At 37.5% G+C, this 15,000-nt stretch overlaps 1 protein-coding gene across 3 annotated transcripts in view; it reads right to left on the bottom strand.

The window, feature by feature from the left end:
• Positions 1 to 15,000, bottom strand: part of stard13b (StAR related lipid transfer domain containing 13b) — a 191,434-nt gene that overhangs the window by 145,842 nt on the left and 30,592 nt on the right. For 2 of the 3 annotated variants that reach the window (XM_061877464.1, XM_061877465.1), the window contains exons 4-5: positions 13,624 to 13,743; positions 6,645 to 6,678 (exon numbers count right to left, since the gene is read on the bottom strand). In XM_061877464.1, the coding sequence (XP_061733448.1) occupies positions 6,645 to 6,678; positions 13,624 to 13,743 (154 nt within the window). The remainder of the gene's footprint in view (positions 1 to 6,644; positions 6,679 to 13,623; positions 13,744 to 15,000) is intronic. The other variant, XM_061877466.1, reaches the window with a different exon arrangement.

Genomic DNA, 15,000 nt, shown 5'->3' with positions numbered 1-15,000 from the left:
AAATAGACCTCCTTTTTAGACCAGTTGATCTGCCGCTTCTTTTCTTTCTCCTATGTCCCCCCCTCCCTTGTGGAGGGGGTCCGGTCCGATGACCATGGATGAAGTACTGGCTGTCCAGAGTCGAGACCCAGGATGGACCGCTCGTCGGGACCCAGGATGGACCGCTCGCCTGTATCGGTTGGGGACATCTCTACGCTGCTGATCCGCTCGAGATGGTTTCCTGTGGACGGGACTCTCGCTGCTGTCTTGGAGCCACTGTGGATTGAACTTTCGCAGTATCATGTTGGACCCGCTCGACATCCATTGCTTTCGGTCCCCTAGAGGGGGGGGGTTGCCCACATCTGAGGTCCTCTCCAAGGTTTCTCATAGTCAGCATTGTCGCTGGCGTCCCACTGAATGTGAATTCTCCCTGCCCACTGGGTGTGAGTTTTCCTTGCCCTTTTGTGGGTTCTTCCGAGGATGTTGTAGTCGTAATGATTTGTGCAGTCCTTTGAGACATTTGTGATTTGGGGCTATATAAATAAACATTGATTGATTGATTGATTGAAAACAATGCAGACACAGGCGGTGCCTCCACGGCTACACAGTGTGTATTGGGCGTGTGAGTGTGAGGGGGCACATGCTTGTTGCCACTTGGAAAAGGCAGGTCTTGAGGCAGCAAGTACCTCTGCCTCAAGGTAGGGGGCAATATTTTGTCAACTTGCAGTTCAATGCCTCAGCAGTACTCTGACTCGCCACACTGGGAGAAGTGGAGGCGCTCAAGCTAGCAGACACAGGTCTCTCCAGCAGAAGCCAGCATTTTTTTTAATTCTCTTTTCTTTTTAACTGTATTTATAACAAACATGGCATTTTTATTAGAGTAAGCCAGCGTTTTGGGGTGTTTTTGTCGGATGCAAAAATATTGTTTAATTTCTTGGAATGAAATTTAATTAAATTAATAGTTCTACCAATATGGAGGATTATATACTTTATCCAAGATGAAATACTTCTCTAAACTGGACTTTAAGACAAAATGAATGCGATCATACAAATTACGTTTTCATGCAGGATAGCCATTGCTGCTTCAGATACAAATACAGAAATGTAATATACACTCACAATAGATGTATTTTGTTAAAAGCAAATGGGACCAAAAAGTATTTAATAACAACTTTATCGAATGGTTTTTGGACCCATTTATCATATCATAATATCATTATGATAACGTTTTTATGAAAACGAATAACTCCCCTTTTTTTCTTGTGACTCTAATGTGCAACCTAAATCAACAATGACTAGAGCTGCACATATGAATTTAAGAAAAGTTTTTTAAAAAAGAAGAAAAAAAAAGTATGTATGACTCACCTGGGGTTTAGTTCACCGCACATCACTGATATATATATATATATATATATATATATATATATATATATATATATATATATATATATATATATATATATACATACATATACATAGAAACACTTCAATTTTAATTTATTTGGATCTTGTTAAAACGTCTCAAGTGATAAACCTTCCAGAAGGAATGGGAAGAGTTAGAGATAGTATGGTCCCACCCCATGCCATAATCAGCGGGGGGAAAAAAATAGGAAAGATTGAAAAAGGAAGTAAACAATCGTGTTTGAAATTATTTGTAGATGGAAAAGAATAAGATTAAATGAGCTGAGATTCTTCCTTCTCCTTTTTGGACATTTTAGAAAGTAAAACTGAAAACATGTGATGTAAACATTGTAACTGTATACATGTTCCAAACACATCACTGTGGTATTATTTTTCTTTTCATTGCTCTTTTTGTTGTTTTGATTTTCCATTTTTCTTGTTATCAAACATGTTCAAAATAAATACTTACAGTACAATACAACACAATACAATGTACAAAATCCTGTCCGCATCAAGTGCCGGAACTTTATATATGTAGTTTCCTGCACGGCCGCTCTAATAGAGCGCACATGAGACTGGAAAGTTTGTATAATTTATTATACTTTTATTGTGCACACATGCTATGAGAGCAATATCAATATTGATTATTTTTATTTTCTATATGTTATGGCAAAGCAGAAAAAAATGTTTATTTCAAGTATTTCCCTAAAAATATGCATTGAGGCATAAGTTGAGTTGTATCCGATTACTCGAATAATCGAACAAAGTAATCGATTACTTTGTTCGATTACTTGAATAATCGAACAAAGTAATCGATAGATTACTTGATTACTATAATAATAGAGCGCTGCAGACCTAAAATTATCGTTCTCTTAAATGTCCACAAAATCAGACACACAAAAAAAATGTGTGCATTATTAGTTTCAGTTACAGCCTCTAGTATGTAAACATCAATAATGACAAACGCACTTGACATGACTGGCAGCTGTGTTGACAAACATATTGATGGTATTCATGGTGGTCTTAATGCTCAAGTTTCCAAGAATTACAGCTATGCTCAAACACGGCAAATATTTTTCACGCACACACGCACACGCACACGCACACACACACACACACACACACACACAAATGCACACCAGTGGACCACACATTCAAACAGTGTAGCATAAAAGTGACGTGGAATGTTTGCAGGCCACAATGTCCACTTGTGCTGTCCCGTCACACACACACGCACACACACACACACACACACGCACACACACACACACGCACGCACACACACAATAAACCATGTGACTGCAACCTGAGCCTCAACTGGCATTTGAGGCCGAATCGCACAGCTGCACACCTCCCACCTCCAAGGGCCACATCTCATATCATATCATCAATTTTATAGAAACCATGATCTGGCCCGCTGCCTAATTTGAACTACATGCTGCCTAGTGTCCAATTTATACAAGGGATTTAAAATGGGGAGGGGGGCACACTCGGACATTCTGGAGACATCAGCTGGGGGAGGAGGAGGGGACACCTGGGGCCGTCAATCAACCCTGAGTGGAGGCCAAGAGCGCTGGCACCATGCAAGCCTGCAGGATCAACTTGAATTGCTCAAATGTGCCTGACAAGCCTGTCCAGGAATAAGCAGCACATTTTGAAAGTGATCTGGACATAAAGTTGTGACCGAGAGACAATTTAATGGCAGCCTTCTCTTTCTCTTTCATGTTCCTAATTGCAAACAGAATTCCAGACATCCGTTGGCTAAATCTTTAAGTTAAAAAAAAAAAAGGAAAAAAAACTTGCAGTGAAATTAGTGGACATGAACTGGCGGTTCCTATTCCTTCCCTTGTAATGTAAACATCATTAACATTGTGTGTGCACACGTATCTCTCGGCGATAAACAGGACCGCGCAATCCGTTTGCAAGCTCACTCGGTGTCTTCCCAACATGCACTGAGAGGGGGGAACGCCATTCATATGTCACAGGAATGCGGCGGGATACCCGGGAGGCGAGTACAAATGCTTCAGTCTTCCGATTCGAAACATATGCAGTCAATTAGAAATATTTAAAACGGCAAAATGGGTTGGTGAATTAGAGGAGGATATTACATCTGAGGAATGGTATGAAATGTGTGTAAGCCAGTTGACTTCCAATAGCTCACAACAATTCAGGCTTTTTAATTGGAAAAATTTACAGAAATTCAAAAATTATAAAAACTTATGGTAAACAAAATGATCTGAAGTTGATCTAGAGCAGTGTTTCTCAAATGGGGGTACGAGTACCCCTGGGGGTACTTGAAGGTATGCCAAGGGGTATGTGAGATTTTTCAAAAATATTCTAAAAATAGCAACAATTCAAAAATCCTTTATAAATATATGTATTGAATAACACTTCAACAAAATATGAATGTAAGTTCATAAACTATGAAAATAAATACAACAATGCAATATTCAGTGTTGACAGCTAGATTTTTTGTGGACATGTTCCATAAATATTGATGTTAAAGATTTATTTTTTTGTGAAGGAATGTTTGGAATTAAGTTCATGAATCCAGATGGATCCCTATTACAATCCCCAAAGAGGGTACTTTAAGTTGATGATTACTTCTATGTGTTGAAATCTTTATTTATAATTGAAACACTTCTTTATTTTTCAACAAGCTTTTAGTTATTTTTAAATCTTTTTTTCCAAATAATTCAAGAAAAACCACTAGAAGTGAGCAATATTTTGCACTGTTATACAATTTAATAAATCAGAAACTGATGTCATAGTGCTGTATTTTACTTCATTATCTCTTTTTTTAAACCAAAAATGCTTTGCTCTGATTAGGAGGTACTTGAATTAAAAAAATGTTCACAGGGGGTCGATCACTGTGAAAAGGTTGAGAACCACTGATCTAGAGCAGGCCTGGGCAATTATTTTGACTCGAGGGCCACATTTAGAGAAAAAAATGTGTATATTTTTAGGAAAACTAATACAAAACCTCACAATTATGTCTGATTGAATGCTAAAAACGTTATGACAGACCGCTTTAAAAAACGTAATGGAATTTTAAATTGTTCTATGAACAATAAAACACTGAATATTGACAAAATATGAACGTCACACCCCCTTTCGATGAACATATTTTACAATCAAATGAAATGCAACAAAAATGTAACAAACAGTGAAATATGAACGCGAAGGGTACAAAATAAACCCACCTACAATCTGATATATCCAATACATCACTAAGCTTTAGAACTTTGTTGTGAAAATCTCCTTCCGCGTCTGTGGAAACGCTTCCCACAAACACTGCTTGGTGGCTTGTCTGAGCTGCCATGACGTACATTACCAGAGTAACTAATTAGATGACCATAGTAACTAATCAGATTACCATGGTAACTAATTAGATGACCATAGTAACTGGTATATCATCCAATAACACAGATTCCAGCCATTGAAATACTTTGTACAGTTGAAGACTTACGGTCATTAGAAATCATCACTGCACATCATAATGGCAGTTACACTTTCCATCTTAAAGATCTAAAAAAAAAATATTTGGGAATGGCTGGTGGGCCAGATTGGAAAGGTTAATGGGCCGCATGTAGCCCCCAGGCCTTAGTTTGCCCAGGTCTGATCTAGAGATATCCATGCGTTGAAAATTAAGAAAAATAATAACGCATTACATATTTTTACCACTTTTGTGAGTGGGGCACACACATATATATATATATATATATATATATATATATATATATATATATATATATATATATATATATATGTGTGTGTATACATACATACATACATACATATATATATATATATATATATATATATATATATATATATATATATATATATATATATATACATACATACATACATATATATATAAATGACTTATTCATTTTATTTTATTATGACTGAGACGCTTATGGGTCCCTGAACCCAAACTTAAAGGGGAGCCGTATAGATTTAAAAAAAAAAAGAAGAATATATTGTATTGGTTTTGAAGATGAAAAATATAAAAATGGCCCTTGCACGCTTTGATTATTTTTTACTTTGCAGTCCTCAGTGGAAAAAGTTTGGACACCTCGCTTTTGTAGATTAGAACTGTAGTATTATTATTAGAGCTGCGAATCTTTGGGTGTCCCACGATTCGATTCAATATCGATTCTTGGGGTAATGATTCGATGGTATATCGATTTTTTTTTATTCGATTCAATTCTCAATTCAAAAACAATATTTTTCCCATTAAAAACTATTCTGTATTCATTCAATACATAAGATTTCAGCAGGATCTACCCCAGTCTGCTGACATGCTAGCAGAGTAGTATATTTAAAAAAAAAAAAAGCTTTTATAATTGTAAAGGACAATGTTTTATCAACTGATTGCAATAATGTAAATTTGTTGTAACATTGGACACAGTGTGATGTCAAGCTTATGAGATGCAATGCAAGTATAAGCCACTGTGACACTATTGTTTTTTTAAATTATTTTTATAAATGTCTAATGATAATGTCAATAAGGGATTTTTAATCACTGCTATGCTGAAATTATAACTAAAATTGATACTGTTGTCGACAATATTCATTTTTGTTTCACTATTTTTGGTTTGTTCTGTGTCGTGTTTTTGTCTTCTCAATTGCTCAGTTTATTGCAATTCTGAGTGTTATGGGTCAGGTTTGGTTTTGGAATTGGATTGCATTGTTGTGGTATTGCTGTGTAGTGGTTTGTTGGATTGATAAAACCTTTTAAAAAAAAATTGATTTAAAAAAATGACAATCAATTCTGAATTGCACAACGTATTCGATTCGATTCGTATTCGAATCTATTTTTTCCCGCACCCCTAATTATTATCATTATTATTATTATTATTACTCAAGGTATATACATTAGTTGCTTGATTGTTGTGTCAATTTTCAGAGTATCAATTCAACAAAAAGTTTAAAAAAACAACAACAACAACAACAAAACCAAGCAAGACAACGTTCCAATAAAAATATCATGGGCGAGCACTTTGTCAAAAGAGGCAAGGGAAAACTCCCTAGGAAGAGAACTGAGACTCCTTGGAAGATTTGCCGGAATCATTTGGGGACAGCCCATCATTTGTGCACACAGCGATGCCAATAGGACATGATTGGATGAGTTTGGTGTGGAAGAACAGGGCCGTCAAACACTTTGGGGATGAAGGAGAACCCTTAAAAGACACACCAACATGTGTCCCTGCCCTACTTTGACTTGTGTCAGGACTGTGAAGTAAAAGTCTTCCTACCTGCTCCTGCTCCACTGCTCATCTTGTTCAAACCCTGGAAGACAGACAAGAGAAGGAAAGGGTCAGAACAATTCCAGTTGACATTTTTCGACCAATAAGTGTTTTCCCAAAGGTTCCATCGCTTGCGCAACATTCTTCGCCATTTTCCTTGTTGTGCCCCCGCAGCTGTGATTTACACTCCGATGTGCTCGCTTGCCTGTTTTCCACATTTTCTCTTCCCCCCCCCTCCAATGGGGAAAAAAGCAATCCAGCGATGGGCCCTCTGAGTGCTGATTCCAATGTCTATCAACTTGCACGGGCTGGTGGTGCTCTTGTTTTCCATGCTTCACCAGCGGTCGCCGCGGAAACCGGCAGGGTCAATAATCATGTTATTTGCCACTCTCCATTTTGTCACGTTTCGCAACGGATTCAAACACAGGCCAAAAATACAAAAATAAGGAGAAACATTTTTTCCTTTTAGCTCTGGAAAGAAATCTTGGGACCTAATAAGTTGTCCCACATTGTCGGGTTGTTCACTGTAGTTAATATAATGCTGCAATGAATATGACTTCAAGAACTGCTATGATATGCTGTGATGATCTCTATCCAGTTGTTTGTTCGAACTTTGCAGCTTCACTCTATCGCGGATTTGTTTTGGGGATTTTTGGCCTAAATGGAGTTTTTTCAAGCATTATGGCTAAAGAAATTGAAAAAAGAGCAATTACTCTAATGTATTAAACGAGTGCAAAGTTGACTAAAGGGTGTTATTTCACATTTAGAGAGCTCTCATAATGTTAAAAATGTCTTGAGAAGGTCTTAAAACTTTTTTTTAAAATATGTTTCAGCTATCAAAATATTAGATAAATCAATAAATCATACATTGTGGAAATTATTTACCACAGTCAGGGCTGAAACCAATTAACAGTAATAAACAAGGATTTACTATAAATGTATATATTTATGTGTATATATATATCCATCCATTCATTTTCTACCGCTTATTCCCATTGGGGTCGCGGGGGGCGCTGGTGCTTATCTCAGCTACAATCGGGCGGAAGGCGGGGTACACCCTGGACAAGTCGCCACCTCATCGCAGGGCCAACACAGATAGACAGACAACATTCACACCCACATTCACACACTAGGGCCAATTTAGTGTTGCCAATCAACCTATCCCCAGGTGCATGTCTTTGGAGGTGGGAGGAAACCGGAGTACCCGGAGGGAACCCACGCATTCACGGGGAGGAGATGCAAACTCCACACAGAAAGATCCCGAGCCAAGGATTGAACCCAGGACTACGCAGGACCCTCGTATTGTGAGGCAGACGCACTAGCCCCTCTGCCGTGAAGCCCTCTGTAACTATATATATATATATATATATATATATATATATACACATATATATATATATATATATATATATATATATATACATATATATATATACACATATATTATATATGTATCCTTCCATTTTCTACCGCTTGTCCTATATATATATATATATATATATATATATTAGTATATATGTATATATATACATACATACTTACATACATATACACATTGATATGTATATGTGTGTATTCGTACACACATAAACATACACACAATACACATTTACACCATATATCCACATACACATATACACACATACATATGTATAGATGTATACATAAATACATACAAATTGCATCCCAAGAATTTTCCTGGGTAAAAAATTATGTTCAAAATATCTGATACTTTTTATAATACTCTTTTGTAAATTCATACATGTAAAAAAAATAATCAATCAATGATTATTTATATAGCCCTAAATCACTAGTGTCTCAAAGGGCTGCACAAACCACAACACAAACCACAACGACATCCTCTGTAATCAATAGCGCTTGTTCTCTACCAGAATTCGAGACAAATTTATATTTTTCGCATAGCATGACAATAACTCTGAGGTGGTCATGTGACCAAAAGAACATACTATTTCTTTGAGACATTGTCCAAGGAGCGGTACAGAGAACATTTGAAATGACAAAGCTTATGGACAAAATAAAAGTTAAAAGCGTTCCACACAAAAAAGAGAAAAAACAAACAAATTTAAAAAATGTCAAACCTAATAATCTATAAATAGGTCTGAAGCTTCTGAAAAATTTGAATCACTAAAAGTTAAAAAAAAAAAAGAAAGAAAGAAAGAAAGAAAGAAAGAAAGAAATAATTAAAAGACTTTGATGAGTTTATAAATGTTTCGGCTAAGAAGGCAGTGTGAGCTTTCGGAAAAAACTGTTCCAAAAATTGTAATGCATCAAAATCAGTATTGTTATGAATATTTGACCTTTTAAAGGCTTTAATTTCCTCATCTAGAGTATTCCACTTTGCAATTAATTTTGGGAAAATATAACATATTTTGTGTTTTTCCCATTATAAAAAATTGTGTGGGTATTTAAATTTTTTTGACAAAAAGAGCATAAAACATAAAAAATTTAATTAATTAAACAGTTCAAAGTTTGAAAACAATAAATATATGACTCAAAACACTTTAATGAGTTTGTCCATTTTTTGGCTAAAAAGGGATAGTGTGAGTTTTTGGAAGAGACTGTTTCAAAAATAACAATGCATCGAAATCAGTGTTTTAATGAGTTTTTGGCCTATTAAGGGCTTTCATTCCCTCATCTAAAGTATTCCACTTTGCAATTCATTTTTAAAAAATGTTGCATAATTTGTGTTTTTGCCGTTATAAAAAGTGCTTTAGTTTTTTGTACAAAAAGAGAATAAAACATTTAAAATAAAATAAAACAATACAAATATATAAGACTTTATTTCTATGGCTAAAAATTAAACAGTTGAAAGTTTGAAAAATATATGACTTACTTATAACACTTTTTGAGCATGTCCGTTTTTCGGTTAAGGAGGAATTGTGTAAGTTTTTGGGAAAAAAACATTACAAAAACAATAATCCATCAAAATAAGGGTTGTTTTAAATTATTATCCGATTAAAGGCTAAACTATTCCACTTTGCGCCCTGCGATGAGGTGGCGACTTCTCCAGGGTGTACCCTGCCTTCCGCCCGATTGTAGCTGAGATAGGCGCCAGCGCCCCCCGCGACCCCGAAAGGGAATAAGCGGTAGAAAATGGATGGATGGATGGATATTCCACTTTGCTCCTCATTTTTGGAAATGATGCACAATTTTGTGTTTTCCCCATCATTGTGTTTTCAAGACAAATTGCATATTTTCCTATTAAACGATGGTGGCTGTGATGCGGTCATGTGACCAGAAGAACATACTATTTCTCTGAGACATTGTGCAAGGCGCGGTACGGACAACATTTGAAATGATAAATCTCACTGACAAAATAAAAGTCAACACATTCCAGATTATCTGCACACTGATGCAAATATGAGGTGCATTCCATGTTGTTTTCCTTCCATAAAACATCTCTGAGCTCAAGAAGTGGTTGACACGTTGGACCAGGTCTTGGTTGGGATTCCATCTGCATCGCATTCCCGTTCCCTGCTGTCAGGACTTTAATACAGAGCTCTTATGTAACACACACACACACACACACATACACACACACACACAAAGAGAGAGGAAGATGTGTTTATGCGCGCGCAATTGTTGTTGACCCCTCGTCTCGTCTGTTTTTCAACATTTCGTCGCACTTCGGGATCTGAGGCCGGGAGGGTCGAGGTCACCCGGCAGCCTCGTCCCGTCGGCACATCCGTGAAACATTCCCAGCTGTTTTTTGTACATGCTGCCACGTTTTGACCAGCGATGTGTAACTATTTTCAAGAGGAGCGTTTTAAAAGAGGCAGCTGGCACCTAATTCCTGAGTTTATTAGAAATGTGGCAACATCTGTTACCTATACCTCTTTTCAACATACACTATATCTACCTTTGGATGAAACTGAACATATTTTATACTTGGACCATTACAAGCTGATAGTCAAATTGGACATATACACACATATATATATATATATATATATATATATATATATATATATATATATATATATATACACACACACACCTCATCACATATTTTTTATTTTCATGACTAATTTACATTGTAGGTTGTCATTGAAGGCATAAAAACTATGAATAAACACATGTGGAGTTATGTAAAAACGTGAAATAACTGAAAAACTGTTTTATATTGTAGTTTCTTCAAAATAGCCACCTTTTGCTCTGATTACTGTTTTGCACACTCTTGGCATTCTCTCGATGAACTTCAAGAAGTAGTCAGCTCATCGAGAGAATGCCAAGAGGGTGCAAAGCAGTAATCAGAGCAAAAGGTGGCTATTTTGAAAAAACTAGACTATAAAACAGGTTTTCAGTTATTTCACCTTTTCTTTTGTGAAGTACATAACCCCACATGTGTTCATTGATAGTGTTGAGGCCTTCAGTGACAATATACAATGTAAATAGTCATGAAAATAAAGAAAACACATTGAATGAGAAGGCGTGTCCAAACTTTTGGCCTGTACTGTATATATACACATGTATGTCTACACACATATATGCATATACACATATACATATATACACATATACATAAACTTGTATACATATATACATACACAAAAATATATACACACATATATCCATACGTATACACACACACAGTATTTTTTTTTTTCTGCCAAATGCACAATCTGGATGTAGATTCATTATATTTGAAAATCGGTTTGAATCGAGAATGGGTCATGAATTATTAAAAGATTCACATATATATTATTTCATATATATATATATATATATATATATATATATATATATATATATGTATATTTATTAGGGGTGGGCAAATTAATGCGTTAATTACGCGTTAACTCATCAATCTATTAACGCCGACAATTATTTTATCGCACATTTGCGTATGTTGTTTACATGCTTTTATTTTGTTAACGCCTTTTCTTAACAAGATGGCATCTTCCGGATGTACTTCGGCGTGGAGGGGCTCTTGGTAAAGATGGAACATTTGGCAAAAATACCGGACAATTCTGCAAATTTCATGGCTGGCTCACAGCGTGGTCACTCCGGGATCACTTACGACCGCCAGACAATTCTGAATGTGGATAGATCGGGCCGTTTTGGACTGAATGACGCGTGCTTGCTAGACCGGCTAGCTAGTATGGGAATACTTTGCCGGCTACATCCAGCGGCTTGTGAAGCAGCGGAGTATTTGTGTTGTCTGTCTATTTATCAATAATGCAGAAGAGGAGTGTTGGCTGAGTTCTTAACGTTTGCTTTCAGAGCGTGCATATCACAACATACAAGATGCCGTCATGGCGACACAACCTATACCGGGCTACCGAGCATGCTCGTCTCTCCTGTTGCATGCTGGGTAGGGTAGTTCTTTTTTTCCCTGGCTCATAACATCACAATACAGTACCATGTATATGATGCGTTCAGTTTATCAAAGCACCAAGCAAACATTCGGAAAATTCCCATCATATCAATTCCTAGATATGGTCATAATTATTTTAAGTGCACTACGCAGAATAAACACAACATTATTAATATTGCTACTACGGATAATTTGATCAAAAATTCCCTAAAACAGCCCACTACCTATAATATAGTTTTTTTAAACATAAGATCCCTGATAAAAAAAAACTGTTCCTGCTGTTACCTCAGAAATTGCCTGTTCAGATGTTATGATTGTGGCTCAGAGATTTGTATGTAGATTATATCTATTTTCCATAACAAACAGGATAACTTAAATACCCTGGCAGTGGCAATAAGCTTAAATGTTTGTATTTACATTTTTGGAGTTGATTTTCATAAAATATGCTATTTAACTGCTACTGTTTAACAGGTACAGATTTAAATTGTGTTTGCACAACAAATGTTTTGGCGCTTTTGTTCATGTGGGAGAATATTCCAATAAAGGTGCATTACACACTACTTTTGAATTCATTATTGGGCTTTGCGTATACAATGCAGTTAATCGCGATTAATTGGAGAAATAGTGCGATTAACTTCGATTAAAATGTTTAAGCGTTGCCCAGCCCTAATATATATATATATATATATATATATATATATATATATTATATATATATATATATAATTTCATATATAATATATATATATATGTCTTATTGGAATTATTATGGCTCATTAGTGTGCACGTTGCAATATGAACTCCCATTTATGTCAGCAAATGTGGTTCTGAGCTAATGCTGCAGCAATGAATCAATTAAATGGTAAATGGTAAACGGGTTATACTTGTATAGTGCTTTTCTACCTTCAAGGTACTCAAAGCGCTTTGACACTATTTCCACATTCACCCATTCACAAAGGACGTGACGAGGTTGGTAGTAGGTGGGGATTGAACCAGGAACCCTCAGGTTGCTGGTACGGCCACTCTCCCAACCCCGCCACGCCTTCCTCAATCAACCAAATCAATCAATGCCATTGCAAAAAAGTTTCAATTCATATTCCGATGCTTTGATTATCATTTAATGATTGTTACTGATAAAAATTAATGAAATCCGGGCTGCAGGGAGTGCTTGGAACTTTAAATTCATGGACTTAGTTTTCATGCAGCTGTTGCAATAAAGCGCACATGAGAGTGGTGGTGTGTGGGTGAAGTGGTTTGTGTAAGTTTTTTGTTTTATTTCTAATTTTAATTCTTATTAAAATTGCAATTTTAATGCTGATGTCAAATTTAGAGAAAAAAGGAATGAAGGTTAAGGCAAGCAGAAAAATATGTATTTTCTTGAAAATATTTTCCGTAAAATTCCCATAGAAGCTTTAAAGTCTGTTTTATCAGATGAGTCGATTAATCGAACAAACTAATCGACACATTAAACGATTACATACATAATAGAGAGCTGAAACCCTATTGCAAACCATTTGTTTGATGTTGCATGTTTGGTCTGGCAGCACTAAAACAATGTTAATTAGCATAGGTAGCATCGATGACGTAATCAAAGGTGAGATTAGACCGCCGGGACGCGTGTGGTCACAGCGGTGTCTCTGGGACACTTACTGCTTTCTTGCCTCTGGTCTTCGTTCCCACGGAGGCGCCGTGAGGAAGACAAAACCCGCTTTGGCTCGGCCATTCCCGTCCTTCTGCTCGCTCATTCAGGCTTTGGTTCAATGCTGAGCGCTGAAACAACATCAAAACAACATTCAAGACCTCTGTCCAAACTGGACCAGACTAGACCGGGACACGACAGGATGGTGGAGGTGAAAGAAAACAAAAAGGTCAACGTCTATGGTGGGCAAAGCAAAGTCTCCATGGGCCATTCAGTGTGACGGAAGCGGACAAAGGCGCTTGTATGTGAGGACGCTCCTTTGAGAGGACGGAGACTATGACCTCGTCAAATATGCCAGTAAAGATGTCTCGTCTGGCCCGGGCGCCTGTCATTCCTTGAAGCCAGCACCAATGAATGCTCGGGATGGTTCTGCAGATGCCTGCCAGGCATACGAGCCCCTCAGAACATTCCCAAAGAGCCCCATCATACAAAACACAACAGCGTCTCTGTGCAGCCTCCACCACACATGGACCCCCGAAAAGAAGACTTTTGTCCCTAAATGCTACCTCTGCCAGCACAATGGCCGCCTGTTCTTGGCTGCCGTGTCACACTGAGGACGTGCAGGCCTCCATCAGAAAAACAGGGCAAAGTTAGAAGGGCAGCCCGACAAAGATGGCTGTGTCCATGCGGCGACCGTGTCCCCAGATGCAACCAGATTAGAAGAAGACACGTCCTTAAAACTTGAAAGCCAGCTGGCTGTATGTTTGCTCTGGCCTGAATAAGGGTGCTGGACAGAGCACTCTTCATGGATTTAAGAAGGACTGACAGCATGACCAAGAATGCAGGAATGTTCTGGATGGACCAGCAAACAGGCTGCTTCTAACTGCACAGCACATGTCCATAACGGTCGCATCAAAGAATGAACTAAACCCTTCTAGTCCTGAACCGCTGCACACAAAAAAGGTAAAAACTAGTCAAAACATGCAACCCGACTGCGTTGTCTGGGCAATTACTTTTTGGAGAAATACACCACATGGGGGCGCTGTTAATGAAAAATGTATATTGTGTAAAATGTCTGTTGATGTAAATAAAGTAGTGTACCTTCAGGGTGAATCACCACAACATGGTACACACTTGTGTGTAGAATATTAGCAAGGTTGATTACACAAGGCGACTCGGTAAAGAATCTGGGTATTATTTTCGACCCGACTCTCTCGTTTGAGTCACACATTAAGAGTGTTACTAAAACGGCCTTCTTTCATGTCCATGTGGAGAGGCGGAGCCGGCAGTCCGACAGGGAGGCAGGGCACACCGTAGCCCAGCCCAAGATGCCGGCGAGGAGGCGTGGCCGGCAGTCCGACAGCGAGACTGAAGGCACGAGAGAGGTG

The sequence above is a fragment of the Nerophis ophidion genome, linkage group LG18, assembly GCF_033978795.1.
Source record: "Nerophis ophidion isolate RoL-2023_Sa linkage group LG18, RoL_Noph_v1.0, whole genome shotgun sequence".
Classification (NCBI taxonomy): Eukaryota; Metazoa; Chordata; class Actinopteri; order Syngnathiformes; family Syngnathidae; genus Nerophis; species Nerophis ophidion.
This window is presented reverse-complemented; position numbering and strand designations above follow the sequence as displayed.